The 19,616-nt window shown below is 37.0% G+C and overlaps 1 protein-coding gene across 4 annotated transcripts in view; it reads left to right on the top strand.

The window, feature by feature from the left end:
- The window catches only part of LOC148657503 (A-type potassium channel modulatory protein DPP6-like), a 305,728-nt gene that overhangs the window by 231,351 nt on the left and 54,761 nt on the right, over positions 1 to 19,616 (top strand). For all 4 annotated transcript variants that reach the window (XM_088643867.1, XM_088643869.1, XM_088643866.1 and 1 more), the window contains exons 4-7: positions 495 to 589; positions 4,239 to 4,313; positions 8,170 to 8,222; positions 9,702 to 9,783. In XM_088643867.1, coding sequence (XP_088499993.1) covers positions 495 to 589; positions 4,239 to 4,313; positions 8,170 to 8,222; positions 9,702 to 9,783 — 305 coding nt within the window. The remainder of the gene's footprint in view (positions 1 to 494; positions 590 to 4,238; positions 4,314 to 8,169; positions 8,223 to 9,701; positions 9,784 to 19,616) is intronic.

Genomic DNA, 19,616 nt, shown 5'->3' with positions numbered 1-19,616 from the left:
GGGCAGTTATGTTATCAATACTTTTCATATCTGATTAATACAATATGTCCTAAAATAAATTATCCCCAACATTTTTCACTGGCAATAGTATATTTTGCCCACGAATCACCAACGATGTTCGAAAAATACGGTGATCAGCGGCATTTAAACAAGGCATCAATAATAAACGTGACTTTCTCCAGAAACCAAAGACGCTCTGCTGAAATTCTTACATTCTTTTTCTTTTAGTTTCACGTATAGTCTTACGTGTGGATAATCTAAATACCAAAAATATTTCCCCTTTATTTACGTGCAGGAAACAAAAGGTCTGACTGGGATTCTTTATTTAGAGTGAGCAAAATGTTTTGAGTAAAAATAGAGTGTGCGTGGAAATGATACCAATTAAAATCTTCTTGCGGTTGTTTACTCCTGCCAAACATGATTTCCCCTTGTGACTTGTTATTCCGAGAACATATCACATTAACCTTTGCCGTCTCTCTTCCTTTGTTTTGCAGATCAGGAGGTGCTGTATCGCACGCGTGATGGTGACGTAAAAAAGATTAACGTGGAGACAAAAGAAAATGCCACATTAATATCGAACAAACAATTTGTAAGTGTTTGTTTTTAAAGCTTATTTAAAAGAGAAATTACAATAAAGGATCAATACTGGAACACTCCTCATGCTATAGAGAGTCAATTATTCTAAAGGAAGGAAGTGATCAATAATACCGAGTTGCTTACCATACAGTACCATGTTTTTGAAGTTTATGTTCTGTCCACTGTTATTGTACACTGTTACTGTACCGTACATAAAGATAAACTCATGATTTATATTTTATTATACAATGATTATGTAATAGAATTCATTTCAAATGTTTTAATCCGAAATATCAGGCAAAATCACAGAAAATGCGACCACCAATACAGCTGAAATAATTAAGGTATGTTTTTGGTTTCAAACGTGAAAATATTACAAAGTTAGTGTGTTTATAATAATAAACTTTGTTTTCATATGCTGTAGCACCTTTAAAAGTGGCTTCTCAAAGCACTTTACAGAACAAAAAATACACACATGAGAAGAGATTGTAAATGAGGGAATGGAATGCAGTAGGAAAGCAAAGGGACATACAGAACCAGTTAAATAAAAGCCCTTCTAAAAAAGAAGGGTTTGAGTCTAGATTTGAAAGAGCTCAAGGAAGGTGACTCTGATATCCTTAGGGATAGAGTTCCAGAGCTTTGGGCTATAACAGGGTTATGGCCTCCCTGAGCATTAACATGAACAACATTAATACATAGAACTTATAGACTTCTTTGGGATGTTCAACTGAAGCAAGCTGATGAAGATTGGCCAGTTTCAGCTGTTTCCCAAAAGATGTTTTGTGAGACTCAACTCATCCATTGTAGATGTTCTCTGGGCCAGAGAAAACAGCAGTTTCTCTCAGCTGTCAACATCTTACTCGTGAATGGCCCCCAAGCATACCAATCTTTTTTTTTTAAGCAGGCAGAAAGCAACTGATTTTACTGATGCAATGATTCTCCTGAGGAGCATCTCTCACAGACAAGCTACCTTGTCACAATCAGATGATCCCTAGTAGTGAATGGCAACTTTAACAGGTTCTTAATCAGCTAATTTTGGCCATTTTAACTCAACTCACAGTTTGAAGTCAAAACATTGAGTACCTGTGATTTTTATAAACAGTTTTTTTTTTTACCAATAGGAGCAATTCCTTATAGACCAGCTTAAATAATCAACAAGTCTTTGTCCTCATTATTTGCAATGTACATAATATAATACTGTACAGTATGTGCTTTCAATGAGTTATTGATATAAAAAGAAGACTTGCATTTTCATTGTGCATCAGCACCCTTTTATGATTTTGATAAATTTTATGATAAATTTTATAGGAACAAGCAGAGGTTAATTTTATTCTGAAAAGTAAGAAAAGATGACATCTTCAGGTTTTGTGGGGTTTTTTCTTTATACTTTTCAATGTAAATGTAACCCCTGCATATTTCTTTGGCACTTACACATTGAAACAGCTCTGCATTCTAACCTAATTCTCATGCTATATATATAATTATATATAATAAGCAAAATCACAGCCATTGATTTCATTATCTTTTTCCAGCAGGCTCATAAATACTGAAAGCAAAATTAATTTCCTCCTCACTGGGGCTCATTAGTAGTGTCCATACTGTACTATTCTTGCTCGGTGTTAGTCTACAGTTGAGCTCCAGCTGGAGAGAAACAAGTATGTAGCTAGTAAATGTTTTTTTTTGTTTATTGACACTACCAAAAAGATAATAGACTCACCTCTTATCATTTTAGTTTTATTTATGATTTCATACCATATACATTCTTGGAAGAAATTAGAGAAACCATGTAAATGTGTATACTGTATGTAATTCAAATCACTTGTTATGCACAGCTTTTGTGTAAAAATCAAGTTGTTTCATATGGAAAAAGTTAAGGTTTATTCCATGCAGAAAAGAATAGAAAAACACAACGTTTGGTTGTGAACCTACTTGAATTGTTTCATATGTACTGTAGTATTACATTGGCATGCTGTAGTGTAATTAGTTGTTAGGCAAATCGTCTAGAGGATTTGCTAATGGTAAATTTCCATAGCTTTTAAAAACTTTGAATTTTATTCCTTAGACTTCAAAGTCTGACATTTAGCTTTGAATGAAAATCACACTGGGCTGCAATATGTCAATATGTCAATTGGAATTTGCATTAATGAGTCTGATTTCGAAGAAACTTTGAATTCTGTAAAAAGTAGAAAGAAAGAACGCAGTGTTCTAGCTGTTGAGCTCAGACCTACAGGAGGTTCAACAGTGTTTTTTCTTCATTCTACTTTTACAGTGTGGAATTCATTTATGCTAGTTTCTTTTCAGTCTGCAAATGTGCACAGTTCCCCAATAAAACCTCTCTTAAAATCCAGTTTTATTCCAGATTTTCTTTCTACTGCCGATGAAGCAGGAATAAAGAACTTCATAAAGCGGAATTAATTAAGGATTGAATGATGTCCTATCTTAAAAATGTCTAATAATGTTATTACTCTAATCATAGTAGCATTGTATAGTCATTATTAGAGTCATTACTGTTATTAAGTCAACAGTTGGAGATATCCGATGCACACTGCAATCTTCAGGATAGATTTTGGAAAAGGCCACTCAAAGTTTCCTGCATGAATGTCAAATTGAAATGTCTTATGGACAGATGACATGAAATTCAGCTATTTTGGCATGCTCATTAAGATGATGTTCATGTCAAATAGATGAAGATCATTTTGACAAAACACTCATACCCACTATGAAATACGGTACTGTGTTAGATTTTAGGGTTGGTTTGTACAGATTCTGGACCCCTTGTCAGGAACGTGAAATAATGAACTCCAGTATATACCAGGACATTTGGGCCAAACACCTGGTTGTTCCTTCCAAGAAGTTGATGCAGATCAACAAAGGAATGGCTAGCTGCACACAAAACTAGATATTATCTTCACTGGCCATCTCAATATCCAGATTGAGTCCAATGGAGCATTCATGACTTTAACTCAAGAAGGCTTTTCACTAACAGAGCCCAAAGTGTCTGAAAAAAGTCCAGCAATTCTATATAAACAAATGTTCATAATTTTTCCCTCTGAAGTGCCAGAATCCCCATAGCACGCTACAGGAGACAGTAGTCAGTGCCAGAGGTGTATTTTATAAATGCTAGCTACAGGGGTTTGAATACATGTGATTCTTGTGTTTTCTGTTGTTTATATTTCCTGCTTAATTGGGTTTATGAATACATTAGGAGAGCATTTTATACTGTATGAAAAGAGAGATCTGACCAGCATTTGTATCTGATCATCATAAATGTTTAAGCATGTACTGTACTGTAGTCATGTTAACCTTTTTTATGCAGAAGAATCAATCATTATAATATGCTGAATTTATGAAGTATTTACTGTATGCAGTATTGACAATGTATTAGTATGTGTTTCACTGCAATCTTCAGTTACTTTTCGTTTATTTGGCTGTTTTTTAAGTGCTTATAAAATCCTGTTAATTTCTAGTTTGAAGAGATATAGTTGTTCATGCATAACAACATTTGTATGAATTCAAGATATGAGACAAGATTAATTGTCACATGTGTACATCCTTTATGATGGCAATATGTCAAAACCTGTCATTTTAAAATAGGAACCTGAAATCTGCATTAGAAAAAATGTAATGCATGATTAAACATCTCATCTTTGTCTTTTTTGCAGGAGATGTATAAAGCCAGCAAGTATGAAGTGTCACCCGATATGAAATATGCTTTGCTTGCATACAATGTTGTACCTGTAAGTATTTTTTTTCTAAAATGATTAAATGTTGTTCTATTGGAAGGGTACCTGCAGTATTAATACAAGGTAGTCTAACATATTGTACTGTACATGATTGCCTTTAGCAGTAGCAAAAAGTTCAATGGAATTTTAAAATAAAAAACACAAGCTCTTCTTTCTCTTCCTGGCTTTGATTAATCTTTTAATGTTGAAGAATAAATGGAGTTTGTAACAAAGGTTCAGGAGGGCTGACAACAACAAGATTCCCTTCATTGTAGCTGTCCTAAAGTGTTATCATCCAAGACGACATTTCCCAAAAGCTATAAATATGTTTAGTAAGCCTCTCTTTCTTGCATTCATCTTAAGCATCTGCAGCTACTGTTTGGTTAACCACTTACTGTAGTTGAGATAGCATCTACAGTAGGTACTGTACTGTACAGTATGTTGTAGCAGTAATAGTATAGAGATGTCCACTAATGCAAGAAATTAATTGGGGTATGTAAGTAATAAAATGGGAAATGTACCTACTGCATGTACCAGAGCAATCGTTGATGAGTAATGTAAAATACTCAAAATTAATAGTTGAGAGACTTTTCCTTTAGGTAGTAATCTGGTAGTATCTGATTACTACTTTGTTATTGTTACTACTTGTTATTAGCAGACGACATTTGTCAGTCAATTAACACCTCATGTAATTATATTAAATTGGGTGCTCAAAAACCAAAATATATTTAGAAAACAGAAGTACACAATCATTTTGTACAACGTAGCAAATATCTAATGAAATACTGTAGAATGAACAAATTCCTACCTCATCATAGTTTCATCACAGCTTATAAAAACCGAATGAAAATCTAAACCTTTATTTTTATTCTTATCAATGAAAATAATAACTCTGACTTTCCTTGGTGCTTTTCAGTCAGGTTCTTTTTCTCCAGATTCTGGCTGACATGGCCTTCCCATAACCCTGGAGCAGCAAAGACCTGTATTTCCCTGTTCATTTTCTAGTGCTGTAGTGTCCTTCTGTCTTATTGCATGATCCTCTGATAGGCCAGGACTGTGGAACTGTAGATGATTAATGGCTCAGTCTGTTTTCCCACCTCATCAGAGAGAAATGAGGCCAGGCCATGACTGTGTTTCACTGTCCCTTCCAATGCCACACTAGGTACAAAGATGTCCACACCGCTGAATACTGCATGTCAATTGGTAGCAACGTGCATGAGCACTTTCTACCAGTCCGCATTTGGGATTTACAGTCAGCACACACATTTTGTGAGACAACAAAGTGGCACATCATTTGATAAACCTGTGATCAAGGTTTTGATTCCAGCATAGCTCTTTATGATGTAATTGAAATAATTATTGGCTTAATTCAGGCGGTTCAACACATTTTCCCAGCTTTTCGGGAACTGCTGATTTAAAGACTTCTGAAATAACTAATTTGTTGACATAACATCGTGGTTTCACTCCAGAGCTCTTTACATGTAGGAGGGACACACTTCACCCATCTGGGTGATGCGCCATAGTCATTTTGCACCAGCAGCTGCGTTAGGTTACGAAACCCTTTCATCGGTTGATCTAAGGGGTGTCTTTAAAATAGAATTTTGGATGCCAAAAGTAGAATTTAACCAGGACACTTGGGTTAACATCCCTACATTTGTGTACAGTCCCATGGGCTTTTAATGAGCAGGTAGGCAGGACATCTGTTTAATGTGTTAAGCACAGTTTCCATTGTCATCTTGCTGGAGCACTGGTTCTTGAAAATTTCAGTCCAGAGGGAAAACTACCACAGGTCCACCCACAGGGTTGGCAGAAGCAAGCTTGTTTTACTCCTTTTCATTGGAGGTCTTCCATCCCGGTATTGATCAGGCCCAAAATTCAAAGATTTGAAGAGGTCAGGCAATAAGACGGCAACACTGTTATAAAACCTGAATAAATGTGGCCCTCCAGGATTGAAATTGATATCTGTTTTAATATTTACAGATAATTAAACCATGGAGGATGAAGTTGCCATCATCGTGCTTTCCTTGAAATTAGAATACATAAACATTCTAATGGATTTTTATTGTTTGTTGAATCATTAGGAGACTATTTGTTCAGAATAAGTGTTATATGCTGTATATTAATAAACTGGTGTTTAAAAGATTCAATTATTTGAATCATAAGGTACAGCTGCAATCATTTGTTTCTTGTAATTATATGCACAAAGTATTGCACAAGTGATTAATAGTGTGTTCATCAATTAATCCAATTAAGCATTTGCACTGTGATTATCCTAAGCAAGGGTAAACGGCATCTACTTAACTGCAAAGAGAATGGATGACTGATGAGGCTGACGTTACCGTTTCAGTTCATGCATGTTTGATATATTATTTATCTTAATCCCATACACAGTAAAACATACACAATATGTGACACAGAGTCCAGGTGCTTTCCTTGAGGAGTGCATGTGGGATTAAACTGTCTTACAGGTTAAATTTTATTTTTTCTCACAGCATGGATATAATTATTAATGTGGCTCCTTTTACAAGGTGTGGCAATTTCTGTACAGTCTTGCAGCTGAAGTGATCATTAGATCGGGACACGCATGCATTAAAAAAAATGAAAACTAATTAGATTGACTATGTTCTGTCACAGCAGGTTGGGCTTCAGTGAAATTTCAGACCTTTATAAAATGTTGTGGGAGGTAAACAGACTCTGCTCTGACATCTTCTATCAGCCTGAAGCAGGACAAACTTCAAGGTCCACAGTAGTGGCTCTTTGAAGAAAGGATATAGGATATTTTAATGGTTGACCTTGTCTTGCAATTACACAAACTGTGCACAGTTAAGTGGCAGCACATAACAGCCAGCATGGAGAGGGGGGTTCTGGCTGTGCCTTCATTTAATAAAGGAAAGGCAACATGACTGGCAGGAATAATTTAAGGTCTGCAAAACTTTGGTCCGCTCTGTCTCTAATAACAAAATGGTAAAAAAAAAATGACAGTTTTTGATGTTAAATGGGAAAGTAATGCCGCGATTCAAAGATGACACCACAGAGGATTTAAATGCTGCCTTTCCCTCGGTCGTGATGGATAGCACACTATTCACATGACAGCTGTGACCCTCCACTGTCATTGAGTCTCGCTACATCAGTGCGCTGCTCACCCTTCACAGCCTTTCTCCTGGCCTGCTCCACTGTATTTCATCCTTGCTATCCTCGAAATGGCAGGCAGGAAACCTCTGGGATTCTAGGTGTGGCATTTAGGTGCGAAGCCTTGTTTACTGCTGTAGCTCACATGTTTTGTGTGTTTCTCCCTGTGGCGTGATGGGTCTTTTCCAAACAGGTGCAGTTGAACACTCACAATCCAGTCGAGATGTGATTTATGATTACTGTGGAAATTTAAATCTAGGCTTAATAGCTACAGGGGTACATACAGGTTTAGACAAACATTATTTCACAAATGGAAACTTCCTTTAAACTATCACATGTTGAATAGTATAGACCCAACCAACATGATTTGTGAAAGAGACAAAAGAAGAATACCATCTGTTTCGAGTTCCTCATTGCATAATATTCAGAAGGTTTATATCAGATGTGCCACTATCAGCTTGCTGATATTAAATAAAACTTTCTAAGTACAGAGAATATGCTTGAAAATGATAACTTTGCATCATAGTTCTTATTGTTGCATGAGAATCGCGCTGATTGGATTTCCAAAATTGCAATACTGAATCAGAGAAGCAAATGCAGTATTAATAGTAAAAAGTCGAATTAATAGTACATTTAATTGCTATTAATACAACTTCCTAATAAAGAGTAACAGTCATAGACACAGGAAAGTCTTCTTTCTTGATTGGAACAGTAAATGTTTTGTTTTTTTATTTGCTTGCAGGTTTACCAGCACTCCTTTACAGCATACTATATTATATGTGAGATCCATTATGGGTAAGTGTCCCTATAATTCAGCTTTATTGTCACTGTATTTGTTTATGTTCTTATTGAAAAACAATGGTTTATTTTACAGTTTTCAGTATTGCATATAGTTAAATTTAATCATTAGTCTGAAGAATGAGAGCTTCATTAATACATATATTATCAATCATAAATCACACAAGGTGACATAATAATGTAACGCATCAAGGCTCTCTTCAGTGACAATGGTATATAATGGTACTACAATAAAAGTGAAAAATGAAAGGTTTACAATGCAGACCCCAAATATTCGCATTTTAATTGTGTTTGCCCTATTCTCTTTACATATTCAAGGCATGTTGTCATCATGTATAAAAGTTTCAGTATTGTTAGTTTTGAAGGCATAATAGCTTTTGAGTACCATTTAGATAATTATCTCTTCCCCTGGTTTTGTTTTAGAAAAAAACACTAATAAACATGAGTAAATAAAACATGATACTGTAGATCTTACTGTACATCAACAGTTCTGGTGAGTTAAAGAATTTTCAATGGCCTTACCATTTGAATGGTGACCACCAGCAATATGATTTTTATAACTGTATTCTGAAAATGTCCTAAAATTATTAAGCCAATTCTGAGGGGAGTAACACAATCAGTTAAATATAAGAGAACAGTATTGAAATTAATGTTTTAAGAATGAATTAGGACATTACAGAGAGAGAGACATTTTAAATCTCATATATAGAGAATGATTTGCTACATTTGGTTGATGTTTTAATTAAACATATCATATATATTTACAATTTTGAAAATACACTACTTTTTAATAGGATTTGTACTTACTGTATATCTGGGCAGAACTGAATGCACATTTGTGACTGTGTTGCCACCTGGTGTACTTTAGAGGTATTGCAGAGTATTGGTCATCTTTTCATTTTGGCGGGGAGGGGGACCGCAAACTTGGGTAAAACGGTCACTGAGCTTTCTGTGGTTCCGGTTCCAGCTGGGTTTTGAACGATTTAATTTGACCAGTCGCCTGATAATTACCGAAAAACATCATTTCCAGGTCCTTAAACAGGAACAGTTTAAAGCTGCTATTGTAACATGTAAGACTGTTGCCCTTCAGGATCAACTTGACTCTTGAGATCAGCAATGAAGAGTTTCTAATATCTCCTCTAATCTCTGTATAACTAATTCTTCAAAGCAAATGGAACACAGCTGCTTGAGCAAACGTTTAGCTATTATTATGTACAGTATTAGGTAATACACCATACTATCAATATGGAGTATTGCAGTGATGTGGCCGATATTGCAGTTCTGCAGCAACGCAGGTCTTGACTCTGGGCCTTGAGGCCACGCTGGAATATCTTGTGGCTGGTGTTTGCTTGCACTCCCTGAGTTTCACAGATTTTTTTTCTCGGTGGTCCGTTCTCCCTCCACCTTCCAGAGAGGTACTGGCTAGGTTGATTGATCTATCTAAAATCTTAAAACATTGCGTTGGTGTTCCCACAGGAAAACTAAGAATTTGAACCCTCCAGAAGTTCAGAACGTTCAGCTCCAGTATGCAGGGTGGGGCCCTCATGGGCATCAGTTGGTAAGAACTTTTTTTTTCTCAATGCACATTAACAGAGACATACAGTACAGTGGTATTAATACAATGTTATTCGATATGCATATGTGTCTTTTGAGTTTCTCTTAAAGGTTACTGAATTCATGGATAATGCCCGTGTTCTGTACGCTGTATTTGCATCACAGGTGTTGCAAATTGCAGCCATGTTCTCCTCTTTTTGTGGCTCACTGAGCCTTGCCTTGCTTTTTACAATGAGCTAGTTTTTTTTTCCTCCATTCTTCTGGACCCACGATGCTGTTTTGGGACCAAAGATGTATCTTTCCTATGCTCATTTGTCTTTTGGGATCACATTACGAAGAACAATTTCTCCATTAAATAATCCATTTGGGAATAGCTAGCTGTTTTTCATCCTGTCTTTCCTTTCACTACAGTGCTGAACATATGCTCCCCATGACAGATGCTGTTTGTCATCAGGTCATTAGGCCAGGTGCCTCTTTCTGTATTAGAAACAGGATCAAGTTTAAGCAGAATTTTGGGGACACATGTTACTTACAGAGCTCAGGTTTTCAGGTGTCATGCTAGACTGCAGGATTCTCTTTTGTGAAACAAATCACACAATTTGGCACTATTGTCTAGACTCCTAAATGCAGTCTATGGGTTTTAGTGTCTGTCAAAGTTCCTGGCACTGTGGTTGTCTTGAGAATCGAACACTATTGGGACATTGAAATAGAGCAAAGCATATAGTGGTATGAAACAGCTTAAAAAACGTTTTGAATCTGTAAAGAGAACCTTACTAACATAAAAGGATTTTTGCATGAATTTATTTGAGAAAACTCACCTCAAAGTTTACAGTTCTGTTTCATTAAAAGTATTCTTGATTCACAGTGTGTGCACACTATTGAAGGCACAATTAAAAATCTGTCATTAGTTACTGTGAGATGTGGTTCTTTCATATGTACTTATTACAAAGTGCATTCTATCTCATTATACATTCAGTTTTCTTTATACAAAATTAAAAATTCAAAGTGGAGAGTGAATCAATCATGAAGCAAAGCAAAATAGTTTAGAAAGCTTACAGTCCAGGTATCTATTGTAAGATGACCCGGAGAAGGATCATTCATAACAGGTATTTCCGGACCTCACACCTGAGCAAAATGGCCGCCAGGAAGAACCAGCTGACCCGCTTATGGAAAGGGCCTATTCAGCGAAACAATGAGACACAGGTGAGCCGCATCAAGAAACAAAATATAAGTGCCCCGGAAGCGGTGAGCCGGCGCGGAAGCTGATAAACTGAATGCGGTTTGGAGGAGAAAGAGGAGCTGGGATTGTGTTCACGAAAGGATTAGAGAATAACGGACTCGCGAAAGAAAAAATTACGGTTTGCGGATTGTGGCCCGGATATGGTGTGGATCCGTGTTCATTTATGGATTTTGGGTAGTTTGAGAGAGAGAGAGCGGATTACGGACTGGATTTGGAAGATAAAAAACGGAGAAGAACAGTGTGGTCTGAGTAACGTATCGCGTTTACATCAGCTTTTCCCCCGGCGACGCTGGATCATGCAACAAATGAAGCAAGAGATTGTGCTCGCCCTGATGTGAGAAGTAAAAACATGCAATACAACTAAAGGGTGTAATCTAAGTTAAAATATTTACGCTTTTTAAAATGTTAAAGCTGTAAAATACTATTAACTTAATACACATCATAGATAATATACAGCCTTACTTTGAGCTGTTTATTCTTTGCATTGTAGAATAATCAACAATTGACACTTCTGGGAGTGACCTAATTTCTAGTCAATTTTTATTTCCAGAAATGCTGTTCTAATAAAAATACAAACCTCATATTCAGTGACCTTTATCATTTGATTAACAACTGGCTTCATCTTCTCCTGGTGTGTTATAGCAGAAGTACATCAAATGGTTTGAACAGTCCGTAGAGTATTCTAACAAAAAGACAAATCTTTCTCATACAAAGTCCTTTTTTTTCCCCCACTGACTGAAAGAGATTATAATTCTACCACTGTCAACACCGTTCTAGTTTGAGGTGCTTCTCTAGACAATCATGTGCAATTTTCAGTATATTCTAATTCTAATAACAATTTAGCCCGAAGGGTTTTTTCTTATCTCCATAAACATGCCTTGTGCCGTGTCAGTAGCTCAGTAATAAATGAAAACCTCCATCAGCATTCTTTTGTTGCATACCTTAAGCAATATCATTGGCGTGGTACCCGTCCAAGTGTGAAATGATATCCCTAGTGCGTTGTAAATAAGTATTAAGGAAACTGGGAATTGCAAACTAAGAAAGCTGTAGCAGATATTACTTGCTCGGTTTACCAAGTACCATTAGGTCACTAAAAGTTCAATTTGCATGGAGTGTTCTGTATCAACATTTTAGTTGACTACTGTTAATTTGGAATGTGTTTGTTTCATGCTACTTCAGGGTATAATCACTTGTACTAACATCGAGGTGGATTGTGATACCTGTGTTTTGAACAGTGTTGTGGTTGCCGGGTCCTTTAGGGTCTGTTTAATTGTAATTTTTTACTGGATGAATAAATACGAGTACATTTTTGTTGAATAATAATTGAAGGCGAATCCACTTCATATAATATTTCATTGTGTTTCTGCCATTAAGAAGGTGCAGATCTTTGAAAGGAAAACCTTACACCTGTAGAACTAGTTTCAGAAAGGTTATGCGGGTGCTTCACTGTAAAATAACATTCATTTATTGTAAATTTTAAGAATTGATTAATAAAAGTAAATCCTCAAATAGAATAGATTTGCTCATAGTTTTAGATTCATTTTGTTTTATATCTGTTAACGGATTACATAAGCAGATATTAATGTAATCTAAGATCGTAAAAAATGTATATTCCATTATTTGAAATGCATCTACTATCGTAAATAATTCTCACTGTACTTTTCTTGTAGAAATGCAGTGTAGAAGGCATATGTGTGATGTATTTACATTCAGCAGATGCACCAGCTATTTCAAATGTGTTTTTTTTATTTTTCTGCACCAATTCAAAGGTCAAATTGTTCTCCATAGGTTGGTTTGATGTCTTTATCAATTCTGTGGGTTGAAGTTTCTTTTTTTCTGAACAGCTTTGTCATTCCCTCCATACATCTGTAATCAAGGCTGAAATCTTCTTGATTGTATAAAAAATATCAGAGGCCTATCATTTATAGACCAGCTGTGCGGCTGTAATAGCAATAGTAATTGCACAAAACAAAACAGACTTCTGTTTCAGATACAGATTGGATATTGATCATTTGAAAGTAAAGAATGAAAATGTACTACAGTAGGTTCACCATGGTTGACATGAGATTCGAGATCCCTGGTTTGCTTAGCTGATAACTACCCAATGGAGTAGATGGGCTGAGTGGTTTCCTCTTGCCTGTAACCTTTGTGTTCTTAAATCATCAGAAGGATTTGTGCTTTACTCATTTTCTTAGGGGCCCGTACCTCCTCTCTTTCTCTACATACTGTAGCAGCACGCAAAAATAGAGCAGGCCGTTTAGTTTTTTGAACTTGGTTGTGAACTGTGCTATTTCTCACAGTCAGTGAGTTGGAGAATTTATATTATACCTCCTCCTGCAGTCGTCACATGAGCAGTATCCACTTCCACAACCTCTTTTTGTGCCCAAGACACTTTTGCAGTAAGGCAATTAATGTTCAGTGCTGTTGTGCACTTCTTCCTGTCCGTGTATGTTCCCTCTCGGTCACACATCTTTCCTATGGATATACTGTAAATGCCCTTCTTCTCCTGCTCCTTCTCTTTCACACTTGACCCTGTTTAAACTTCTGTAGATACCCTCTCCTTCTTTTGTAATCATGCACAAGAAAAGTGAAGGTACGGTCCTTGGCTTATACTACAGTGGGTAATAAAATGCAGGGATTTAGCTGCTTTCTCTGAACAACTTGGGGAGGCTGTTGAGTGCATCAGTGACCTACAAACTTAATCAAATTAGTGTCCTGTACTAAGCAAAGACAGTTAAGGTCACACGTTTTACTAACTTTCTAGGGAATATAACTCTGAACAGTCTGGTGGGTAATCCTTTCTCGCCCTCTGTCGTAATTGAGCTCTGACCAAAAGCTTATACTGCACCTATTTCTCAAATCGACACTGCTAAATTATGTCATTTCTGTGTCATTAGTAAGGTGAAGTACATCTTAAATTACTTTGCAAAACAATTACCCACAATGTACTGTATATTTCTATCTGTGGGTAGCAGTGGTAAAAAAAAAAAAAGTACATTTGGAGTCTCCAATTCGAAAAGCCAGATCTGTGGGACTGCTTTTCGAAAGCGTATCCAAGTACGTGATAGATGGGGATGGTGTAGCCAGTTTTAGATTCCTTTGATTGTAGTCAAGTTAATTTCACATCAGAGTAACGCAACAAATAAAGCCAGACTTTGATGCTGAACATCATTTTTCATAATTGCAAGCCGACAAGTTATCCAGAAACTGCCCAGAACTCCATTAGGTGCAGCAGTTGCTTGCTTGTATTTAGTTGATGAGGTTTGGATTATTATCTGAGTGGCTGTGCTTCCAAATTGGACTGTAAATGTGACTTCTTTTGAAGGTGAAAGCATACTTTTTCATTCATTACCCCTACAATTAGGGGTAACTATGTAAGATGACAAAAGTACTTTATTAGAAAATTAAAGAATGGTGATTTTGTGGACAAAGAAAACTAAACTGACATCAAATAAAAGCATCTACTTTAGATATGAAGCAGATTATCTTTGGGATAGTCACTGCTGAAAGACAACCCTTACCTTTCAAAAACATTACAAAAATCCCCATTTGTACAACATACATGCTTCTCATCAAAGTATAAGTAGACATATCTGGTTTTTATATTCAGTGGCACATGTTTACAGTACATTGTAACACTATGAAGCTACATTTCATACTCTCCTCCTCAGGAAGTACTGTATGTTTGAGAACTGCCTAATTAAACTGAGGCAGATGTTTTTCTTAGATGATGCTCCCATCACAAAGCTATGAAATTTCTCAACTGGTGTGCTTTCAGACATAACGGGGGTGTCTCACGGAATTGGGCAATTGTGAATTGTGAAAGATTGACACGTACAGCCCATTATATATTTTTACATCACCATCTGTGTTGCTTCTGACTCTTAAATCAGGCTGCAACTTACAGTATACCACCAAGAGCCATTGCAAATGTAAACAAAACGAATTATTTTAATTTGCGTTTGTACTTGAGCATGGAGGTTACTCATATTAAATTAATGCGTCAATAAATGCGATAAGTTCAGATACCTAAAGTAACAGTAAAAAAAAAAACTTTATTTGTTCCTTCCATTGGTCTGTATATACTTTTAATAGGAACTGCATGATACTCCATGTTGTGGTTGTATTAATTAGTTATGAACAGCATGGTGGTACTGTGGTAACAGTGCTGCAAGGCCCTGAGTTTAATCCCAGACTTGGGTGCTGCAGTATCTGTGTGGAGTTTGTAAGTTCTCCCCATGTATCCTGCCTCGCACCTGTTGCTTAGTGGGATAGACTCTGGGCCCCGGGACCCTGAATTGGAGGAAGCAGTTAGAAAATGGTTGTATAAATTAGAATGCAGATACTGACTTCCCAACTCCAAAACCAATTGATTTAAGTTCTCATTCATACCTGTATCCATATCGTTACTGAACATTTGATTTCCTATGTATGTATGTTGTCGTTCTTGTCGTGTTTTTTTTTTCCTGTCCATCTGTACACCAGCGCTGCTACTGTTAAACAAATTGCCCCCTCGGGGATAATAAAGACTTTTTCTCTTAATCATTCATTTGTGTGTTAGTGACATTTAGTCAACCACTAAAAAAACCTGAATAAGACTGAGTTGTATGTTTTAATCATCATTCTGCTGTAGATATTATGTTTCTCCATGTTAAATGGAAAAACAGCTAGCAGCTTTGAATAAGTTATGTATATCATCCCATCTTCTCATTTTTCACTTGATGACACAAGCTTTATTTATTTGTTGGAAGAAATCCGCACCAGATGTCTGATGAAACTCTGAAATTAGACGACCTTTCATACTGTCAGGACTAGACATTAAGGATGCTTGTTTCTAGACTATTCATATTTACAGATTGTTCGCCAGGATCACTTTGAAGCCTGGTCTTTTGCTTTGAAATTTTGCTTCAAGTTTTTTGTTGTTTTTGTAAATTGACTAGTAATAATGCAAACTAAATTAGTTTGCTCTTCTTTCTCTGATATAGGGATGTTAAGATATACAGTAAACTAATGGATAAATATAATTACCACTCTCTCAGGCTAAACAATCTTGTACTGTTACATTATTATATGCTGATTTACATGTTTAACAACTAAATTCATTTCCTTTTTTTCCCCCATTATCTGAAGTAATGGGTGATTAATTTGACCCCAATTTCACAGAGGAAATGAGTGAAAATACTGTAGGTCTTAAAATGAATTTGGATAGTGACCATGAAAGATTATGAATGTGAATTCCTCTGTGCAATAATTCAATTTTAAGCAATTTTGTTTTCTCAAAAATATTCAGTTTCTGAATCTTACCCAAATGTCACTTAACCTCATTGAAAGCTTTGTTGATGTCAGTACACAGACTTTGATGTGATCTAATTTTGTCGTTGTGATTGTGATTGGATATTACAGATCATCTGTAGGTACAGTATTCTGTTACAATGTAGTGAGTTACATATGACAAGGTTAGAGATGCATGCCCAATATTCAATGTCTATTGACGTCAATCTGAATAATTATACTTTACTTTGGGAATATTCCACTATCCTGGAAGGTGATACTGTATAGGAATGACACCATTAGCAATGAAGGAGTCTTGGAGACCATGTTGAAGATGTTCACTGTTGTGTAAAATCCCTGGAGAAATTTATATTTAATGTTAGTTTTTCAAAAAAAAAAGGAAAGTGTGCAACAAGAAAAAGAAGAAGGAATAAAGTTATGCTGAGATTCAAGGAGCTGAAATGAGAAGACAGGGCAGGAGGTGAGTTCTTTATAATGTAACAGGTAATGAAAATCAAAGCTGCTTGAAGTGGCAATCTTTTAAAAAAATGCTTGAGGTAAACGAGTGAGTTGGATCAGTTGGCATTTTGAAACTTCTTCATTACTACTGTCAGAATCCACATGTCAGCTGTGCCAGGTATGCTTAAAAATAAACCATTAATGCTAGTACTTGGGTAACATTTTAGGTGCACTAAGGCCCATGGTGATGCTAATATTGTAGGTATGCAGCAGGCGAAATTAATTGTTCCCATGGGATTCTATTTCAAATTAGGAAGAGACTTTTCACAGTGTCAGCTTCATTTTCTGAGATTTTTGCTGAAGAATGAAACTTTTTCCATTTTTTTTTAAACTGGAATTGCCAAAGTTCAAATTTAGCAAAATATTTAATCACCGTGGGGAAAAAGAGATACAAGGGTTAGATTTCTCATCTAAACATTCTAGTTTTAAACTGAAAATGAAGTTGTAAATGTTGGTACTTCAGTAACAACCCCAAAAGTCCTTTAAGCATTTATTGTTCTTAAGTACAGTTATTTTTAATTAACATGCAATCAAAAAGCAGCAGAAACTTCAGTTTACTCTAACAGTCCGGATGCAGTTGGAAGACTGATCCGGTCCGGGTTTTACTTTAAAAAATCCGGCTCCAGTTGGAAGACTGAGCTGGTCCGGGTTTTACTTTAAGCAGTCCGGCTCCAGTTGGAAGACTGAGCTGGTCCGGGTTTTACTTTAAAAAATCCGGCTCCAGTTGGAAGACTGATCCGGTCTGGGTTTTACTTTAAGCAGTCCGGCTCCAGTTAGAAGACTGATCCGGTCCGGGTTTTCCTCTAGCAGTCCGGATCCAGTTGGAGGTCTGATCCAGTCCCATTTTACTTTAACAGTCCAGATCCCATGGAAATCTGATCCAGAAAAAAAGACTTTATTAGCCCATAATTACATTAATGATAGGAACAGAAAACATATGACATACTGTATGTACATATAAAAACTAAAATAATGATTTAGTTTAGATAATTACTGACTCCCGCTTTAACTGTCTGTATCTTGGCTGTGGAATGTTCCAGAAATAAAATGTCCAAAACCAAAAAAGTCTTCTGATGCCAGGGGAGCGTATGGGATATCATAAAACACAGTGCTGCACTACTACCTGTTAACCATATCCTTACTTTTGCCAAATAGTTTCAAAGATGAATCATTGTTCCATGAATTGTACTTTTAAAAAATCCGGATCCAGTTGGAGGACTGATCCGGTCCGGGTTTTACTTTTAAAAAATCCGGATCCAGTTGGAGGACTGATCCGGTCCGGGTTTTACTTTTAGTAGTCCGGATCCAGTTGGAGGACTGATCCGGTCCGGGTTTTACTTTTAGCAGTCCGGATCCAGTTGGAGGACTGATCCGGTCCGGGTTTTACTTTAAAAAATCCGGATCCAGTTGGCGGACTGAGCCGGTCCGGGTTTTACTTTTAAAAAATCTGGATCCAGTTTAAGGACTGATCCGGTCCGGGTTTTACTTTAAAAAATCCGGATCCAGTTGGCGGACTGATCCGGTCCGGGTTTTACTTTGAAAAAATCCGGATCCAGTTGGAGGACTGATCCGGTCCGGGTTTTACTTTAAAAATCCGGATCCAGTTGGCGGACTGACCCGGTCCGGGTTTTACTTTTAAAAAATCCGGATCCAGTTAAAGGACTGATCCGGTCCGGGTTTTACTTTTAAAAATCCGGATCCAGTTGGAGGACTGATCCGGTCCGGGTTTTACTTTAAAAATCCGGATCCAGTTGGCGGACTGAGCCGGTCCGGGTTTTACTTTTAAAAAATCCGGATCCAGTTAAAGGACTGATCCGGTCCGGGTTTTACTTTTAAAAATCCGGATCCAGTTGGCGGACTGATCCGGTCCGGGTTTTACTTTTAAAAATCCGGATCCAGTTGGAGGACTGATCCGGTCCGGGTTTTACTTTTAGCAGTCCGGATCCAGTTGGCGGACTGATCCGGTCCGGGTTTTACTTTTAAAAATCCGGATCCAGTTGGCGGACTGATCCGGTCCGGGTTTTACTTTTAAAAAATCCGGATCCAGTTGGCGGACTGATCCGGTCCGGGTTTTACTTTTAAAAATCCGGATCCAGTTGGCGGACTGAGCCGGTCCGGGTTTTACTTTTAAAAAATCCGGATCCAGTTAAAGGACTGATCCGGTCCGGGTTTTACTTTTAAAAATCCGGATCCAGTTTGCGGACTGAGCCGGTCCGGGTTTTACTTTTAAAAAATCCGGATCCAGTTAAAGGACTGATCCGGTCCGGGTTTTACTTTTAAAAATCCGGATCCAGTTGGCGGACTGATCCGGTCCGGGTTTTACTTTTAAAAAATCCGGATCCAGTTGGCGGACTGATCCGGTCCGGGTTTTACTTTTAAAAATCCGGATCCAGTTGGCGGACTGATCCGGTCCGGGTTTTACTTTTAAAAAATCCGGATCCAGTTGGAGGACTGATCCGGTCCGGGTTTTACTTTTAAAAAATCTGGATCCAGTTGGAGGACTGATCCGGTCCGGGTTTTACTTTTAAAAAATCTGGATCCAGTTGGAGGACTGATCCGGTCTGGGTTTTACTTTTAGCAGTCTGGATCCAGTTGGAGGTCTGATCCAGTCCCATTTTACTTTAACAGTCCAGATCCCATGGAAATCTGATCCACAAAAAAGACTTTATTAGCCCATAATTACATTAATGATAGGAACAGAAAACATATGACATACTGTATGTACATATAAAAACTAAAATAATGATTTAGTTTAGATAATTACTGACTCCCGCTTTAACTGTCTGTATCTTGGCTGTGGAATGTTC

This window comes from Lepisosteus platostomus, chromosome 8, assembly GCF_059453375.1.
Source record: "Lepisosteus platostomus isolate fLepPlt1 chromosome 8, fLepPlt1.hap1, whole genome shotgun sequence".
Lineage (NCBI taxonomy): Eukaryota > Metazoa > Chordata > Actinopteri > Semionotiformes > Lepisosteidae > Lepisosteus > Lepisosteus platostomus.
The sequence above is the reverse complement of the archived record's forward strand: the minus strand, read 5'-3'. Positions and strand labels throughout refer to the sequence as shown.